The sequence below is a fragment of the Puma concolor genome, chromosome A1 (assembly GCF_028749965.1).
Source record: "Puma concolor isolate L17-30 chromosome A1, mPumCon1.1.hap2, whole genome shotgun sequence".
NCBI lineage: Eukaryota > Metazoa > Chordata > Mammalia > Carnivora > Felidae > Puma > Puma concolor.
The window spans coordinates 222,725,752-222,741,410 of record NC_141667.1 but is presented as its reverse complement, the minus strand read 5'-3'; the positions used below and the strand labels follow the sequence as shown (position 1 = coordinate 222,741,410).

At 51.7% G+C, this 15,659-nt stretch overlaps 1 protein-coding gene across 6 annotated transcripts in view; it reads left to right on the top strand.

Moving 5' to 3' along the window:
* ATP7B (ATPase copper transporting beta) overlaps positions 1-5,207 on the top strand; it is a 77,166-nt gene extending 71,959 nt beyond the window's left edge. For 5 of the 6 annotated variants that reach the window (XM_086712771.1, XM_086712783.1, XM_086712762.1 and 2 more), the window contains 4 exons: positions 1,134-1,337; positions 1,438-1,555; positions 2,019-2,121; positions 2,737-5,207. In XM_086712771.1, the coding sequence (XP_086568897.1) occupies positions 1,134-1,337; positions 1,438-1,555; positions 2,019-2,121; positions 2,737-3,010 (699 nt within the window). In that variant the 3' untranslated portion in view covers positions 3,011-5,207. The remainder of the gene's footprint in view (positions 1-1,133; positions 1,338-1,437; positions 1,556-2,018; positions 2,122-2,736) is intronic. The other variant, XR_015253473.1, reaches the window with a different exon arrangement.
* Positions 5,208-15,659: the final 10,452 nt, after the last annotated feature.

The window sequence follows — 15,659 nt, the reverse complement described above, 5'->3', positions numbered from 1 at the left end:
CCGAAGTCGGACGCTCAACCGACCGAGCCACTTGGGTGCCCCAGCTCAGCTCTTCTCAAGCGTGTGCAGCCGACATGGCTGGGTCGCAGGCAGTTCTCCAGCAGCGCTCACTCCTAGGTACTGCTTCCTGTCCGCCCGGCTCCGCCCAGGCTGATGGCTCCGGTGCAAATTCCTAAAAATTACACAGCCTCCCCAAAGAGGTGTAAAGTGTATGTTTTTGAAAACGAACTGCTTCCTATAAGGGAAGCCCCAGTACCTCTCTATATGTGGCCTTCCTTGCTAACGATGGTCTTGTTGAGTACCCATGCCTCTTCCTGGTTAAAAATCATTTATCAGTTCAGCAAGCACTTCCTAAGCACCACCTATGTGACAGGCTACAGAGCAGAGTGAAGAGGGCACCTGCCCTCCAGCAGCTCACTGCCCTGGGGGGAGGGTGGACCAGTGGCCAGGGTTGAACTGAGGGCTCGGTTCTCCAACAGAAAAGTGCACAGGACGTGTGGGGGATGCCAGATCACACCCCCCACCCCCGCCCTGGCAAGGGCTGGAGACCCCTTCCCAGGGGAGGAAATGCTTGAGCAGGGGTGGTCAGATGAAGAAAAGGGGGAGGGATAGAGAAAGGGTAGCTGACGGATCCAGGACAGAGCAGGCAGCGTGAGCTCCCCAGCAGTGGGCTGGAGAGCTGCCAGGAGCTGAACGGGGCAGAGTCCAGGCTGGGCCTGCTGGGCCACAAGGCAGGAGGCCAGAGACACGCAGAAACCAGTTATAGGGGGGGCCTTGGGAGGCAGACCGAGGAGTGCGGATGTCATCCTAAGGGAAGTGGGAGCCACTGGAAGTCTTTAAGCAGGAGAGTAGCGTGATTGGCTGACCACTGCTTCGGGAAGACCATGGTGGGCATAGGGGGAGGGGAGGCTGGGAGGTGGGCAGGGAGACCCGCAGGGGCCTAAGCCTCCGTGGAAGTGGGGGAGGGCACCAGGATGGGCACGCATGCCCTGGGGTCTGCAGGGTTTGGTGACTGACGTCATCGACTGGACCGGGGGAAGATGACTCGCACATTTCTGCTACTGTTCACCGTCCTTTGCCAACAGCAGGTGTCGTGTATTTGTTCCTTGACTTCTCTTTTCCTTTCCCTTTAGGTTGGCATCAACAAAGTCTTTGCAGAGGTGCTGCCTTCTCACAAGGTGGCCAAGGTCCAGGAGCTCCAGAATGAAGGGAAGAGAGTCGCCATGGTGGGAGATGGGGTCAACGACTCGCCGGCCTTGGCCCGGGCCGACGTGGGCATTGCCATCGGGACAGGCACAGATGTCGCCATTGAGGCTGCTGACGTTGTCCTCATCAGAGTGAGCTTGGCTCTGTCTTCTCCCGCCCTGTTGTCCAGGTCATGGGAGCGGTGAGGGCCGTGGGACAGAGCTCCTGACTGACCGTGTGTTCCTCCTACAGAACGACTTGCTCGATGTGGTGGCGAGCATTCACCTCTCCAAGAGGACCGTCTGGAGAGTACGACTCAATCTGGTGCTGGCATTGATTTATAATCTGATCGGGATACCCATCGCGGCAGGTAGGGTGGCTCTCACCTGTTTGCTGACCTTTGACTCCAGCTTCTTTGACAGCAGGCTTCTGTCTGCCTGCTGGGTTCCTGCCAGCCTAGTGGGTAACCCGCTTCACTGGCTGCCAGAGCGTTTTAGAAAGAGTTTGGTTTCATTATGTTCTCTGCTTCATAAGTCTCTAAAGGTAAATGAAAGCTGCAGAGAGGGTCCCTGGGGTTCCCTGCTCCCTTGGAGCTCCTCCTGAACCCGTGATGCCATTTGGGGACCGTCCCGGGAAGGCCAGGGTGGGTGGGTGAGCCCAGTCCCTTTGATGGCACCCCTACCCAGCTCCGAGACTGCCTGTTGGCACATGGTCATGACATGGCAGCAGGGGCTTCTGAGCCACCCCAAGGAGGAGAACTTCACAGTGGGCAGCCCAAAGCGGTGCCCCTCACCTCTGGGCTGTGGCGTGAGTGTCGTCCTTCCCTTGGCCAGGGGTCTTCATGCCCATCGGCATCGTGCTACAGCCGTGGATGGGCTCAGCAGCCATGGCAGCCTCCTCCGTGTCTGTGGTTCTCTCGTCGCTGCAACTCAAGTGGTGAGTCCCTGGAGGCGGGAGCATGTGCCACGGCGGCACCCCCCAAGCCTTCTCCCTCCGCCCAGCTACCCCTTTCCCTCTGCCTCCTGGGCTGGATGGATGTGTGCCATGTGCAGGTTCCCAGCGCACCTGAGGCAAAGACAGGACGATGGAGCCGTATGTGTGTGTGTGTGTGTGTGCGCGTGTGTGTGTGTGTGTAATGACTTAATCAGCACCACGAGTGAGTAATTCTTCACCTCGCAGCCATCATCATATGCTAGGCTGTTATAGTTAGTCGGCTCAGGGGTTGTTGACGTGGAAATGTCATGTAGACATGGGATCCTCGTGCATTATTATTTTTCCTTTTTTGAAAAAGATATTTGTTCATGCTTTCACTTAACAAAAGTTAATGGCAGCCTACTATGTGCCAGGCATTTAGATAGCAAGTTTCTGAATCAGGTGAACTTTACCTGAATCCTAGGAGCTCAATACCCTTCCCTTTAAAATCCATGAAGTTTTGATACTGTATGTTATTGAAAGGCTTTGATGAGAGGTCTTTGCCAAGTTTCCAAAAAGAAAAAAAAAAAAAGCCTCTGTCCACAATGTCTCAAATGCTCTTGGATCCTTGCCTTGCAGCTATAAGAAGCCCGACCTGGAGAGGTATGAGGCCCAGGCCCAGGGCCGCATGAAGCCCCTGACTGCGTCCCAGGTCAGCGTGCACGTTGGCATGGATGACCGGCGACGGGACTCACCGAGGGCCACGCCCTGGGACCAGGTCAGCTACATCAGCCAGGTGTCTCTGTCCTCACTGAAGTCGGACAGGCTGTCTCGGCACAGTGCTGGGGCTGACGACAGTGGGGACAAATGGTCTCTGCTCCTGAATGACAGAGATGAGGAGCAGTGCATCTGAAAGTTCCGGGCGGGGACGGTCCCGGGGCTCAGTCTCCTTGCTGAATAGTCGGGCCGGCTTTCCTGGTAGACGAGGCTCGGGCCAGTCAAGTACGACACCAGCAGCAAGACGGATGAGGTTCCTGTCCGGCTCGGGGACTTCCGCTCCCTGGACATTCCTGGTCATCTCTCCTAGCACGTGCCGCATCCAGACGTGGCCCCTGGGTCGGCCCACCCTGCCTAGATCCCACTAGCACAGGGACCAGGCATCCTGGCCAGACCCTGCTGTTGGCACAGGCTTATTGGGAACGTGGCTGGACTCTCGCAGAGGAGGGGACAGCCAGCCCTCCGCACAGGCCTCTGCTTTTGTGTTTGGGATGATTGCTTGTAAAAGGACCAAAAACTTGGCTGGGCCTTTCCTTAAAACTCATGAAAAGCCATGAGTTTTGACAAGACCCACACACATCAAGTATCTGAGACCGCAGTTTACCTCAAATGCACCCCATTGACTTCTGCCGGCCCGGTCTCTTCCTTTTCTGTTCTTCCCACTGGGGATGTGCCGCCCGCCTCCCCCCCGCAAGCCCTGCCCGGTCTCTGAGGGCATGGCTGATGCCGTAGTGATCCCTGCTGCTGCTCCCGGGCGCCTCTGCCAGACTCTGCTCCCTCACATGCTTGGCCGGAGAGCCTGCCATGCTTCTCTTCAGGTTGAGGAGAGTTTTCTTTCTCGCTAGTGTGCCGCTTGGCCACGGAGTCCTGGCCACGTGCTCAGCGGCCACGGTGGCCTCCTCCGTGTCTGTGGTTCTCTCGTCGCTGCAGCTCAAGTGGTGAGTCCCGTGGGGCGGGAGCGCGCACCACAGGCGGCACCCACTGGGCTGTCTCCCTCACAGAATGGCCTGCTGTTGTGGATTGTCGCTGCCCCACTGGAGGGAGGGTCTCAGAGCCTGAGACCTGAGAAATTCTGCTCCCTGTGGGGTCCAGGCACTTGGGACCCTGGGAGCCCTGTGGTGCTTGAAATGGGTGTCCCACGGGGAGGTGTGTGCGCTCACAGGAACCTCCTTGCAGGCCTCCGGGAGCTTCAAATTACATGGTCTGCTGCGTGACCGTCACCTCGTGGCATTCATTCAGAACTCCTGCCAGGCGTGCCCCTGGTGGTGTGCAACTCCAAGCAAACAACGATACCCAAATCAGAGGAAATCAGTTATTCTCCATGAGCTCCTACTTCTGCACCCTGAGTCAGTGCCTTAGGAAAGGAGTCACCACACCTTCCCCAAGGGAAAGTCTTTCACACTTTGAGTGGCTCTTTGTGGTGGGGCAGGAATGGGGCCAGTTTTAGACTCTAAAGTCGGTGGTAGTTGAGAGAACTACATAGGAGTAGACGAGTAGGATGAAATAAATTTTAAGGTAGAGCCCTGATCGCATACACAGAATAATTTTATTTATTGAGTATCAGTTATTTTTCAGGGACAATATAAGCACTTTCTATAGGTTACCTCTAATCCTCCCAGCATACCAGCAAAGTAGATGCTATTGTCCACATTTTATAGGCGGGGCAGTAGGCCCAGAGAGGCTACGTATCCTGTCCAGGATCACACAGCCAGCACACTTGCCAAAACGGGGATCCAAATCCATGTCTCTTGGCTCTGAAGTCTTTTCTTTATTGCCGCTGCCACCCGAATATCAGTTTGGTAAGAATAAATAGGAAAAGGGCACTTGGCTCTTAGAAGAACAAAGCTGCCAGGCAATACACTCATTGTTATCAACTGGGCATGAAATTTGACCGTGGGGTCAACTTCCTCACCTTCTCCTTGGATGGTTTGTTTCCATTTTCGCATATGATTCCATTCTGTTGGGTCTTGCCCTCTAAAATGCAAGTGCAGGGGGCTCTGTAGTGCCTCTATCATTTTCAGTCTTCCTCTCCTTCCAAGCCCCTTCCCGTTCTTCCCTTCCTTTATTCCTGGCTGTGCTTGGGAGTGTTTCTTGTTTTCTTAACTAGGTTAATCATTGTCTAAAGAATCTAACTGCATTGATTTTTTCCAAAGGCTTTTGGGACCATAAACATCATGCGTATATGGCCATGAAAATATTTATATAATTGCACAGAATGTAACCTTTAGATGTTCAAGGGATAAGGATTTTTGTGTGCGTCAGATAAGAGCAGTCCCTATTCCAGAAACTTTCCATGCTGTATTAGAATAAAGTTTATTTTTATTCATCTGAAAGTCTGCCTCTTGCTGGCTCCGCGTGTGTGAGAAGCATAATTGAGGCCAGTGTGGCTCCGTCTTCACTGAGAACTTCTGCAAGGTGCCGGCTTTGGTCTGCCTCATCAGGGCACAGAAGGGCAGGGTTTTAAACCGTGGAGGCCGTGGGGGGTGGCCAGACCCTCTGATGTGCCACCCCTGGCACCATGTGGGCCCCTCTCCTAGATACAGGGCCTGCCTTGGCGGTGTGTGGAGAGAACCCTGGGGGGCAACCCCATCCAGGTATCTGTCCCACCGGGCCAGACACGGGCCTCGGTCTGCCCCATTAGATGCACCTCTCTCATTGAGAGTAATTGTCAACAAAATGCTGCGTCAGACACACGTGTTTTAATCTGGAGGGATGTGTTTTGTGTCCCTTGGCCCTAAGGGAGCGGGGCAGGAGGAGTAGTCGAAGAGTCTGGACCAAGGGGCTCTGCTGGGAAGGCTCTGTGGGCATCTTGGGGTGGCGAGAGGGCCGCAAGTGAGCTCCAGCTGAGGCCGAGGTGACAGAGTAATTTATCATCCAAACCAGGACACTTTTAAGAGTGAAAGGAGGCGCTATTAATACTTGGCCAGGCCAGCCGGCCTGCAGTGACACTAGCCAGCAAACTGGGACGCGTGGTCACCTTCCCAAAAAGGGAGATAGACCTTGTGAAGTCACTGACACAAACTGCAGCACTTCAGAATGCTGCTCTCATTGTAGATTCTGTGGACATGTTGGTGACATATCCTTTATCCAATTTGAGATTTTTCCCTCTGTCATATCCTGAGACCAATGCTTCTCCGTAGAATCACTGAGGTGGTCATCTTTGTGGCCCCGTATGACCACATCAAGAACCAGTCACAGATGTGTCACACTTCCTGGTGCCCTACAGTTTCTCCAGCACATGTAGGACTTCAAGCCAGGCACCCTTGACTGTTTTTCTGGAAGCGCAGGTGTGGGGGGTTTCGTTGTATGCATGTCTCCTTGTGGGAAGAGAGGATTCCATTTCTTTAAAAAATAGATCTTTCTAAAATTTGAGCAGATCTCCCTGATACGATTCCACATGCACCAGAATAAATCACAGCGTCTATCCATTTCTGATAAGTTTTCAGCCTTTAAGATCTTCGTGAAGGCTTGTGAAGGACAGAATCTACAATGAGAGCTTATAGGGGTCACCCTATGAGCAAATAATAATTGTAGTTTTCTTGGTAAAGATGGCACCGGGAAACTGACGTGTCAAGAGGTAGATACTAAAGTTGTTCTGCTAGTTTACTAAGAGACCAAGATTGGGGTGCCTGGGTGGCTCAGTCGGTTAAGGGTCTGACTCTGGATTTTGGCTCAGGTTATGATCTCACAGTTGATGAGTTCAAGTCCCACATCAGGCTCTGCACTGACAACGTGGAGCCTGCTTGGGATTCTTTCTCTCCCCCTCTCTCTACTCCTCCCCAGATCAAGCTCACGCTCTCTCTCAAAATAAATAAATTACAAAAAAATTTAGAAACCAAGAATAATAAAAGTGGCCTTAATTTTAAGACAATCCAGCATAGACCAAAATCAGCCCACCAAATAGGTTAATTAGAAAAAGATTATTTGAATTAGAAGGTATTTTTTTTATGTTTTAAAAAATTCATGTCAATATTTCAGTAGGTAAATTCCCTAATGCATATAAAGTTCTCCTTGAGTTAGGAAAGTTTTATTTTGCATGCAACTTTTTCTTAACTGCATCTTTTATTTAAAGACAACAAATAGATATAGAGGAATGCATATACAGAGAAATGCTCTCAGCAAGCATTCACGCTGACTCAGTTTCCCTTTGCAGATGACCCTGTATGTGGGAGCGTGGATCTAGTTTGGAATGCACTGTGGAGCTGCTGGGAACGAAACCACTCTGCCTTCTGCATTTTCTCACTCAGCTCAGGCAGGGACACATACGCCACTGTGTGGGTTTATCCCAGAGGGAGATGTCTACTTGTCTGCTGTTCTCTTTTGTGTGAAGACAATGGCAATGGTTGAAATTACAGGATAGAGTACGAGAATGTTAAATAGTGCCACGAAATCCCAGCGTCTCCTTTATTCGATTCAAAGAGATGAATAAACACATGTGAAATCATCCAAGGGCTAAGATGAAAACAAGGATTGATGGAAATGTAACATTTTTTCCTCTGAAAAGGAAATAGCTGTTACTTCTTTTTACTTCCTATGAATGTGGTAACCACTTACAGCAAGATTTAAGCATAGAGATCTGTAAACTGGGGAGGGCGGGGGGGGGGGGGTGGGGAAATAGCACCCAAAAGGAAACCCCACGAGCATGATTATGTGGAGGGCGTCCTTCGTGGGAGAACCACATGGAGACCCTGAGGGAGCAAAGCCTGTCTGTCTCCGGGGGCCCAGCGTCCTGATCTAGTGGAGGGAGAGGTGCTGTAACGTGCCGGGGACGGAGCTGTTGTGAACCGACTGGTACCCAAGACCCCGTGACAATGTTCAAACCCTGGGAGGCCAGGCTGCCAGCTGTGTGCTGGGGCCACAGTGGGCTCTGTCTTTCCTGCTCACCCTGTCCTCTCAATGACAGAGCGGTGGGCATCAGTCAGTCTCATTTCCACAGATGGGGGTGACCAAGCTGAGGGGCCTCCAGCGGACTGTCCAGGGGACAAAGCCGGGAAGGGTGTTTAAGCCCACTCAGCTCTGGCCCTGTGGGGCCCACCCACCTCCCTGCAAACGTGATGCCCAGTGCTCTCGGCAGGAGAAGCTGGGCCTCCCTGGCACCCCTGGTCCCCGTCACATGCTTGGGGGAAGAGAGTGTCCTTTCACAGGACTGTGTGGTTTATCTCAAGAGCCACCAGGTGTCTCTCTGTCCAAAACAACCTCCTAGTTGGCAGCAGGATCCTAAATTCTCTTGATCATTTTTTTTTTTTTTTTTTTTTTGGAGCATCTGGAAATTCACATAAACCTCATCAAAATGAAAATGGGAGACGTTGCAGAGGGTGAGGCTGGAGTCTGGCTCTGGCAAAGGGGCCTCTGAACTACGATGTATTTGTCTGTGCTGGCAGCCCACATTTAGCCGTGTGGAGTACATGGTGGGGACGACTCGGCAGTGAATTTCTCCATCACCATGTGCGTCTGAGCTTCATGCTATTTCCAAGTTAAGGCTTTTTTTTTTTTTTTTTTTTAAGCTTGAACATTAAAAAAAGAAAAAAAAAAGAGTTTTAAAGGCTCATAGTGATTTTCAATGGCCCCTAGCTCTAAGTTCTGAGACTCCTGTGTTTGCCTTGGGTTTATAGGACTCCACCCCAACCCCCTGGGCAGAAGTGTGTTCCCCGAAGTGTCCAAATGACACCCTTGGGGGGTCACTTGATCCTGAGCAGGGCTTTCCTGCTGCGGACCTCTATTTCTTCTTCTGTTCGGTGGGGAGCCCCACCCTCTTTCCTGTCCCAAGATAACGTGGATAAGGGGCAGTCCGTAGGAAACCCCCACACAAGTGCAAGGTGGCCGATGGTCTCAGGAACCTTACCAGGCAATGCAGGTGTCTTCTATAGAGCCTCCTACCTCATTGCGATTGAAAAAATAACAAAGCATGACCTGGGGCCTCGGCTCTCTCATCTGTACAAAATGGGCAGAATTACAGTCTCCACTTCCCAGGATCATGTGAGGATACAATGAAGTCATCTGAGGAAAGCACATCCTCAGCACACCACAAATGTCAGCTGCCGTAGTTGATGTCACGGGTGATGGTGGATGTCACGGTGGATGTCATCTAGGATGAAAACAACTCAGCCTTTCCTCACAAGCAGGTAAAAATCACCCTATATATTCCCTCACTGGGCCGGAGGAAGGCCCACTTACGGGTCTGCTTCTCAGACTCCATGGACCATGTGGCTTGCTTTAAGAAATTTTTCAATGTGTATTTATTTTTGAAAGAGAGAGAGAGAGAGAGAGAGAGAATGAGCACAAGCAGGGGAGGGGCAGAAGGAGAGGGAGACACAGAATCCAAACCAGGCTCCAGGCTCTGAGCTGTTAGCACAGAGCCTGACGAGGGGCTCAAACTCCTAAAAGGAGCACTCTTGTCCAGATGCCGGGCACCGGGCTTGACTCCCGCTTCTCAATTCCTGGTGGTTCTAGAGTCTGATGCTCTGCCGTGGCATGTCCAAAGTTCCAGGAAGAACAGGGCAGGGGGAGACCATGCAGTGGAGGAGAGGGTAAAAGCATCCACTTTAGACCTGAGTTCAAAGCCTGATTCCATCCCATGAGAAGGTCACTCTGCCTTCTGAGCTCCCAAATCAATAACTCCTACTTCACCTGCTTGTGTGGCCCAAATGGAATTGTGGATTATGTATTGACAGTTTGCATGATGCACAGTGGGAATTAGGGAAATAAGGGTGCTAGTGAACAAGAGGCGTGAAAAAGGAAAGTGGCTTCTTTTTTTGGTCCTATCAGCCTGGTTGAGAAGGCAGGACCTGTCTCAACTCGTCTGCGTCCTATTTAGGACTTTGAGCATTTTTACCAATCTCTTTTGATGTCTTTCCTTTCTCTCCAGGGCAGAATTACATCACTTCGGGTATGGTTTCCTAAAGAATATACTGATATTTGATTAAACAGAACAAGCTTGCTCTCCTGTTTCTGATGACTCAGCTTTGGTGGCTAAATATGCCCCAGGCAGAGGTGTGCTACCTCCGTCACAGAAGTAGAGAGGCCATGACGTCATGTGGATTTATCACAGGATAACCTGCCTTTAATAAAGGTCCACTGCAGGGTGGCGGCAGAGAGGGGATCTTGTTTTCTGGAAGATTATACATGTTTTATAAACTTCTGTTTTCCCCTTCCTGTTAAATGGTCAGAATTAAAGCTAAAATCCATATGAGCTTAGAATCCAGCTAAATCTTGGAATTTATTACATTGGGGATTCTAAAAGAAGCTTATACTGCCAGTCCCTGACTTTAGGGATACTTAAGTTTGGTTCTAGTGGGGTGTCCACTAAAGTGTGAAAAATACTAGACACCTCAGGGTGACAGGTTTGTTTTCCATTTAAGGCTCCACCCATTTGTAGGTAATGTTTAGTATATATGTGGTTTTCACCATCAGTTCTCATTGCTGTCCTGTCCACTTGAAGGACAGTCAATGCAAATGACTCCTTCCTTCCTCCTCCTCTTGCCTCCCCAGTGTGCGCACACACACACACACACACACACACACACACGGCCCTAATGGGCAGAAATCCTCTCACAGGATGGTGATGACCCTCAACAGCCTGCCTCCTCTCCCAAGAACTGATAAGGAAGGCAACAGTTGGGGAAAGAGAGTCCAACGACATCTTGGCTCCAATCTCCAGATGGTCGCCCCAGGTGGCCCAGGGCATGGGCGCTGAAAGGCAGGGGACACAACAGACTTGTCCATATAGAGTCAGAGGCTGAGGAAGGTGTGATTTCCAGACTCAGCTAGATAGGAAGTTCCTCCTCTTCCCTACCTACCCCTGAGCCTGGAGTGGGACTGATGTTCCTTCATTCATGAAGTTCAAAGGATGCTTCTTCCCAAAGCAGGAACAGAACAGATACACACGCAGAAATATGGTTCAACTGGATACCTTTGGGCTAGAGTGAACCTGTGGAAGGAGATACACCTGCCATGGAAGCTGAAGAGCCTCCTGGCTTCTCAGCTCTGCAGGAGGATGGGCTGAGGGCCTGGGGGAGAGGTTGGCGGCGGGGGGGGGGGGGGGGGGGGGAGGGCGGTGGTTGGAGGGGCTTTTCATCCCCTCTCCTTCTACCCACCCTTCCCCTCCCCCCTCTTTTCCTTTTCTTTCTTTTACTCCCCCTCCCCTCTCTCTCTCCCTTCCTTCTTTCCATCCTCCTTTTTTATCTTTCTTTTTTTTTTTTTTCTTTTTTTGCTGTTTAACAGGCAGCTTTGGAGTTGTTTGTATCACAGGATTCTTTCAGGTCCTGGTCCTCAGTCCTCAACCTCAGTCACAGGGCAAGCCCACTTTCAAGAAGCGCCCCCCCTGGGGAGCTGCCCGCGTGGACCCCAGAGATGAGGTACTCTGGCTGATGCCTTTCCCAAACCTCAGTGTGGATCTGGCACAGCTGATTCTGTTTTTGTTTCTCCTGACATTAACAAGCCACCGGTTCCACCGCTTCCCCGGCTCGTCATGACCCGGGACGCAGAGGCCATGTCAGGTCCACAAAGCCAGCTCCTCATTGGCCCATTTGTATCTGATTTCTTGAGACACTTCATCATATAGCTTGGAAGCAGGGCCTCTACAAGAGGTAAGGAGGCCCGAGTCACAGCCCAGATCTCGGAGTCTAAAACCAGGGCGGGTTTGTCAAAAGTTTGTCCCTCTATCCCTGCTGGCATAGGTGGGCTGCAATGTTGAATTCCCAAGGCCCCGTCTGAACTTGCCAACAAAGAGGCTTGTCCAAGAAGGCCACATGAGGTGACCTGCCACCACCTGAATCTAGTCAGGGCTTCAAACAGCCCACTTCATCCCTCCGGTGCCACACACTCTGGTCGACAGAACAGTGGTCCCCACTGATGTGCACACCCTCGTCTTCCAACCCTGTGAATGGGACTTTGCGGGCGTGATGGAATGAAAGATCTTGAGGCGAGGAGAGAGTCCTGGATGACCCAGCTGGGCCAATATCCTCATGAGGGTCCTCACAAGTGTGACACAGGAAGGTCAGGGTCAGAGAAGGACATGGGAGGACAGAAGCAGGGGTTGGGGTGTTGTGCTCGAAGCTGGAGGATGGGGGCTCCAACCAAAGAATGAAGGTGGCTTCAAGAAGCTGGGAAAGGCAGGGAAATGGACTCTTCCCTTGAGCTTCCAGAAGAAAACACCCCTGCCGATGTCTTGATATTAGCCCATAACACCCATTTTGGACTTCTGACCTCCAGAACTGCAAGATAATAAATTTGAGCTGCTAAGTTTGTGATAATTTGTTTCAGCAGCCATAGGAAACAAAGCCACCCCACTAAGGTCACCGAAGTCCCCTGAGCCAACCAGTGCCAGCAGTCACAGCCTAAGCCTGCCCCTGGGCCCACTCAAGCTTCTCCAAAGAATCTCCGGAAGCCAGGTGAGTTTGGAAAACCCTGGTGTATAAACAGGACTCCTTCATGGAGACTCCTTAATGGAGCTCTCAGAAACTCTCGTGTATCTGTCTAAAAAAGAATAGGGCACAGGCAGAGGTTCTCCTGATGCAGTAACTGTGAAAGTATTTCAGGTAGTAACTCCAGGGGGTGGTCTGTGAAAGACTGACTGAAGAGTTGTCCACCTCTCCCCAGCCCATTTGTCTACACCCCATGACCTCTCCTGCATAGAGGCCAGTGTTTTCAGAGAGAGGTGGGAGGGAGGACCGGGAGAACGACGTCAGAAGTCATGCTTTTATATTTCAAAATGGCCCAACCCAGATGAGTTAATGGGAAGACTACACATCAGGCTCAACTTGCGCACCTTTCCCAACACACACACACACACACACACACACACACACCATAACCCCCCACACTGGTCAGAGGGAGGGATGATGGCATGGAAGTGTGAACCAGGAGAAGGCTCACCTTCGGTTGAATTCGGAGAAAATGCTCTGGACTCTGCCCCCGCCCCTCACGCTGCCCCTCCTGGCTGAGTTGGAGAGAGGGAAGAGGAGGGAGCATATATGTGGGAGAAAATGCTTGAACCCCTTTAGTTCTGATGGCTCAAAAGTAGAGCAGCCCATCCCCCTCCAGGCTGCGTTTTGCTGCAGTGGCTGCGGGCTGCTCAGAGCTCCCCTCGTGGCCGGGGCAAGCAGAAGACAGGTGCTGCCTGGCTGTCAGTCAGGTGGGCTTGTGATGGCACTTCCGAGGCAGAGGCCACCTGGCGTGTCTTAGAGAGGGACAGCCCCAGGACAGCCAAGCCTCAGAGGATCCCCTCGCCCACACGCAGCCTGGAAGTGGACTCCCGAGCACTGCTGGGAACTTAGACACTGAGGACTGAGGAGCCAGCCTGCCAGGCTCAGGAACAGAGGGTCCCTTAAGGCTCCTGGATTCCTGTGTGGAATGACTGACATGTAATTTCTAGCCAGGTGGAATTGGCAGTTGCAAAAGCAATTACCCGGCAGACCCACGTTTATGGACAGAGAGGAAACTGCTAGATATCTGAATGCCTACTCCACACCAGGTATTGAAGGAGAAACCCAGGCTTGCCCTCCCATCCCCTGATATAAGCCTTTAGTGCTCACAGTGGCCACACACACTTGACAGCTTGACAATCTGTGGCCACTTCTCGGTCCTCAGGTCAAATATCTGAGTGTCGAACAGGATGGACACTCCAGACAGCTTCCTCTCTGCCCGGCTCCTCGAGGCTTGCTGGAACTGTGAACTACACATATCAGAAGCCAAACCGAGAAAGTTCAAGCCGTGGGGGGATTTATAATCGGGATGTAGGGGTGTTGAGGGAACGCAGTCGAGCCCCAGGAATATTTGGGGCTGGGAATCTGAAGGCCACCTGGAACCCATTCCTTCCTACAACAAATACTGACTAGGCATCTATCCCAATTGTGGGCGTTGGGGCTACAGCAGGGGAATGAAACAGACAAGGCCCATGCCCTTCAGAAGCTGAAATTCTGTTGCGACAGAGAAAGAGAGCAATAAACAAACAGATAATATCATCTCTGCTAGTGCAAAGTGCTGCAGAGACACTGTAGCAGGACAGTAGGGTGGAGGTGATGGTGCTGACGGGTGGGGACAGAGTATTTTAGCTAGGCAGCAGGAGAGGTGTCCCCGCAAAGGAGTCAGTAGAAAGATGCAGCCCTTTGAGTGTGAAGGACTTAGGGGACCCAGCTGGGAGAGTCCCCAGAAAGTGCCAGAGAGTAAGAGGAAGCATGGTTGGAAGGGTAGGGCCAGATCTCAAAGGGGCGTGCTCTCCAGAGCAAGAAGCTGGCCTTTCATTCCAAGGCTGATGGAAGACATCAGAGGGTTTGGAGGAGAGGAGTGACGTGATTTCATTTTTCTTTTTTTTTTTATTTTTTTAAATTTTTTTTTTCCCAACGTTTTTTATTATTTATTTTTGGGACAGAGAGAGACAGAGCATGAACGGGGGAGGGGCAGAGAGAGAGGGAGACACAGAATCGGAAACAGGCTCCAGGCTCCGAGCCATCAGCCCAGAGCCTGACGCGGGGCTCGAACTCACGGACCGCGAGATCGTGACCTGGCTGAAGTCGGACGCTTAACCGACTGCGCCACCCAGGCGCCCCACATTTTTCTTTTAAAAAGACCAATCCAGCTGCTGTGTGGGGAGGGGACTGCAGCCAGGACACCACCTGAGAGCAGCAGGCAGGACGTTGCCTCATTGTGGTCAGAGATGGAGAAAGGCGGGCTTCATGGCTTTCGCCTAAGCCCAGCTGTAACCCAGATGGGGGTACCTGGAGCAGACAAATGGGGCCCTTGGGACCTGTCCTCTCTCCTTGCCTCCTGTCCTGCATCTCCCCTGTGTCTGCTTCCTTCCTTCAAAGGGCTCTCTTCCTTCAAAGGGCTTCCCCTGCCCCTGGTCTGACAGCATGGCTGCCCCAGTGTGTGGTCCTGAGTCCAGTCTCATGGAGGGACCAATCCTCCTTTAGCTCCATCTGCTCTGAGGTCCTCAGTCCTGTCCCTGGCTTTCCCTTGTGCACAGTGTTCGAAGATCTCCCCTGGGGCCAGTCCTGTCCCTGCCCTGGCTGCCCAGACCTCTTGTGGGTCTGATGTTCCAGGCCTTACCTGTCCAGGAGACAACCTGTACCTGTAGGAGATTAGTGAGTGACCCCACCACCCAGCAGAGCTCTGAAGAAGCCCGAGACCAAGTCCATCCTGGGTGCCACCCACCCCCGCCTGCCAGCCAGTCAATAATTATAGCTCTAGTGACTTTCACAGTGACCCCCTTCTCATCCTGAGGCCTTAGTCCAGACCGCCCTCAGAGTTCACCTGAGCTGTGCCTGGCACAGAAGTTAAGTGCACGTTTGCTGAATTACCATGAAATCTTGTCCTTTATCTGTCTACACTTGGCTGGCTGAAGACAATGTAGTTGTTCTTCATCTGAAAAACTACACGAAAGACTAACTATACCCGGCTTTTATCAGAAGCCTAAGTACCACAAAGTACAAGCAGTGGCTCTCATTTATTTTCTACTGAGAAGTAGAAAGCATGCTGAGAGTATGCTGTTTGATCCTAGGCATATAAATCACTATTACAATGCCTCTTGGACTCCTCACTACCAACTTCATACCTGAATTTCCACGAAATAATGCCCCTGGCTGCCTAAGTCCTTTGATCTTGACCTTGGTGGTGGGAAGTTCTATGACTTCCTTCCCTCCTTCCCTTCCTCCCTCATGTTAATTCACTATGAGTTAGGTATGATGTGATAATAGAGAGATGAAATGAATGTATTCTGCTTGGGGTCAAGTGGGCAAAACAGAAAGCAAACCAGCACAGAAAAGTGTTGAGGGCCTCCGGGAGACGAT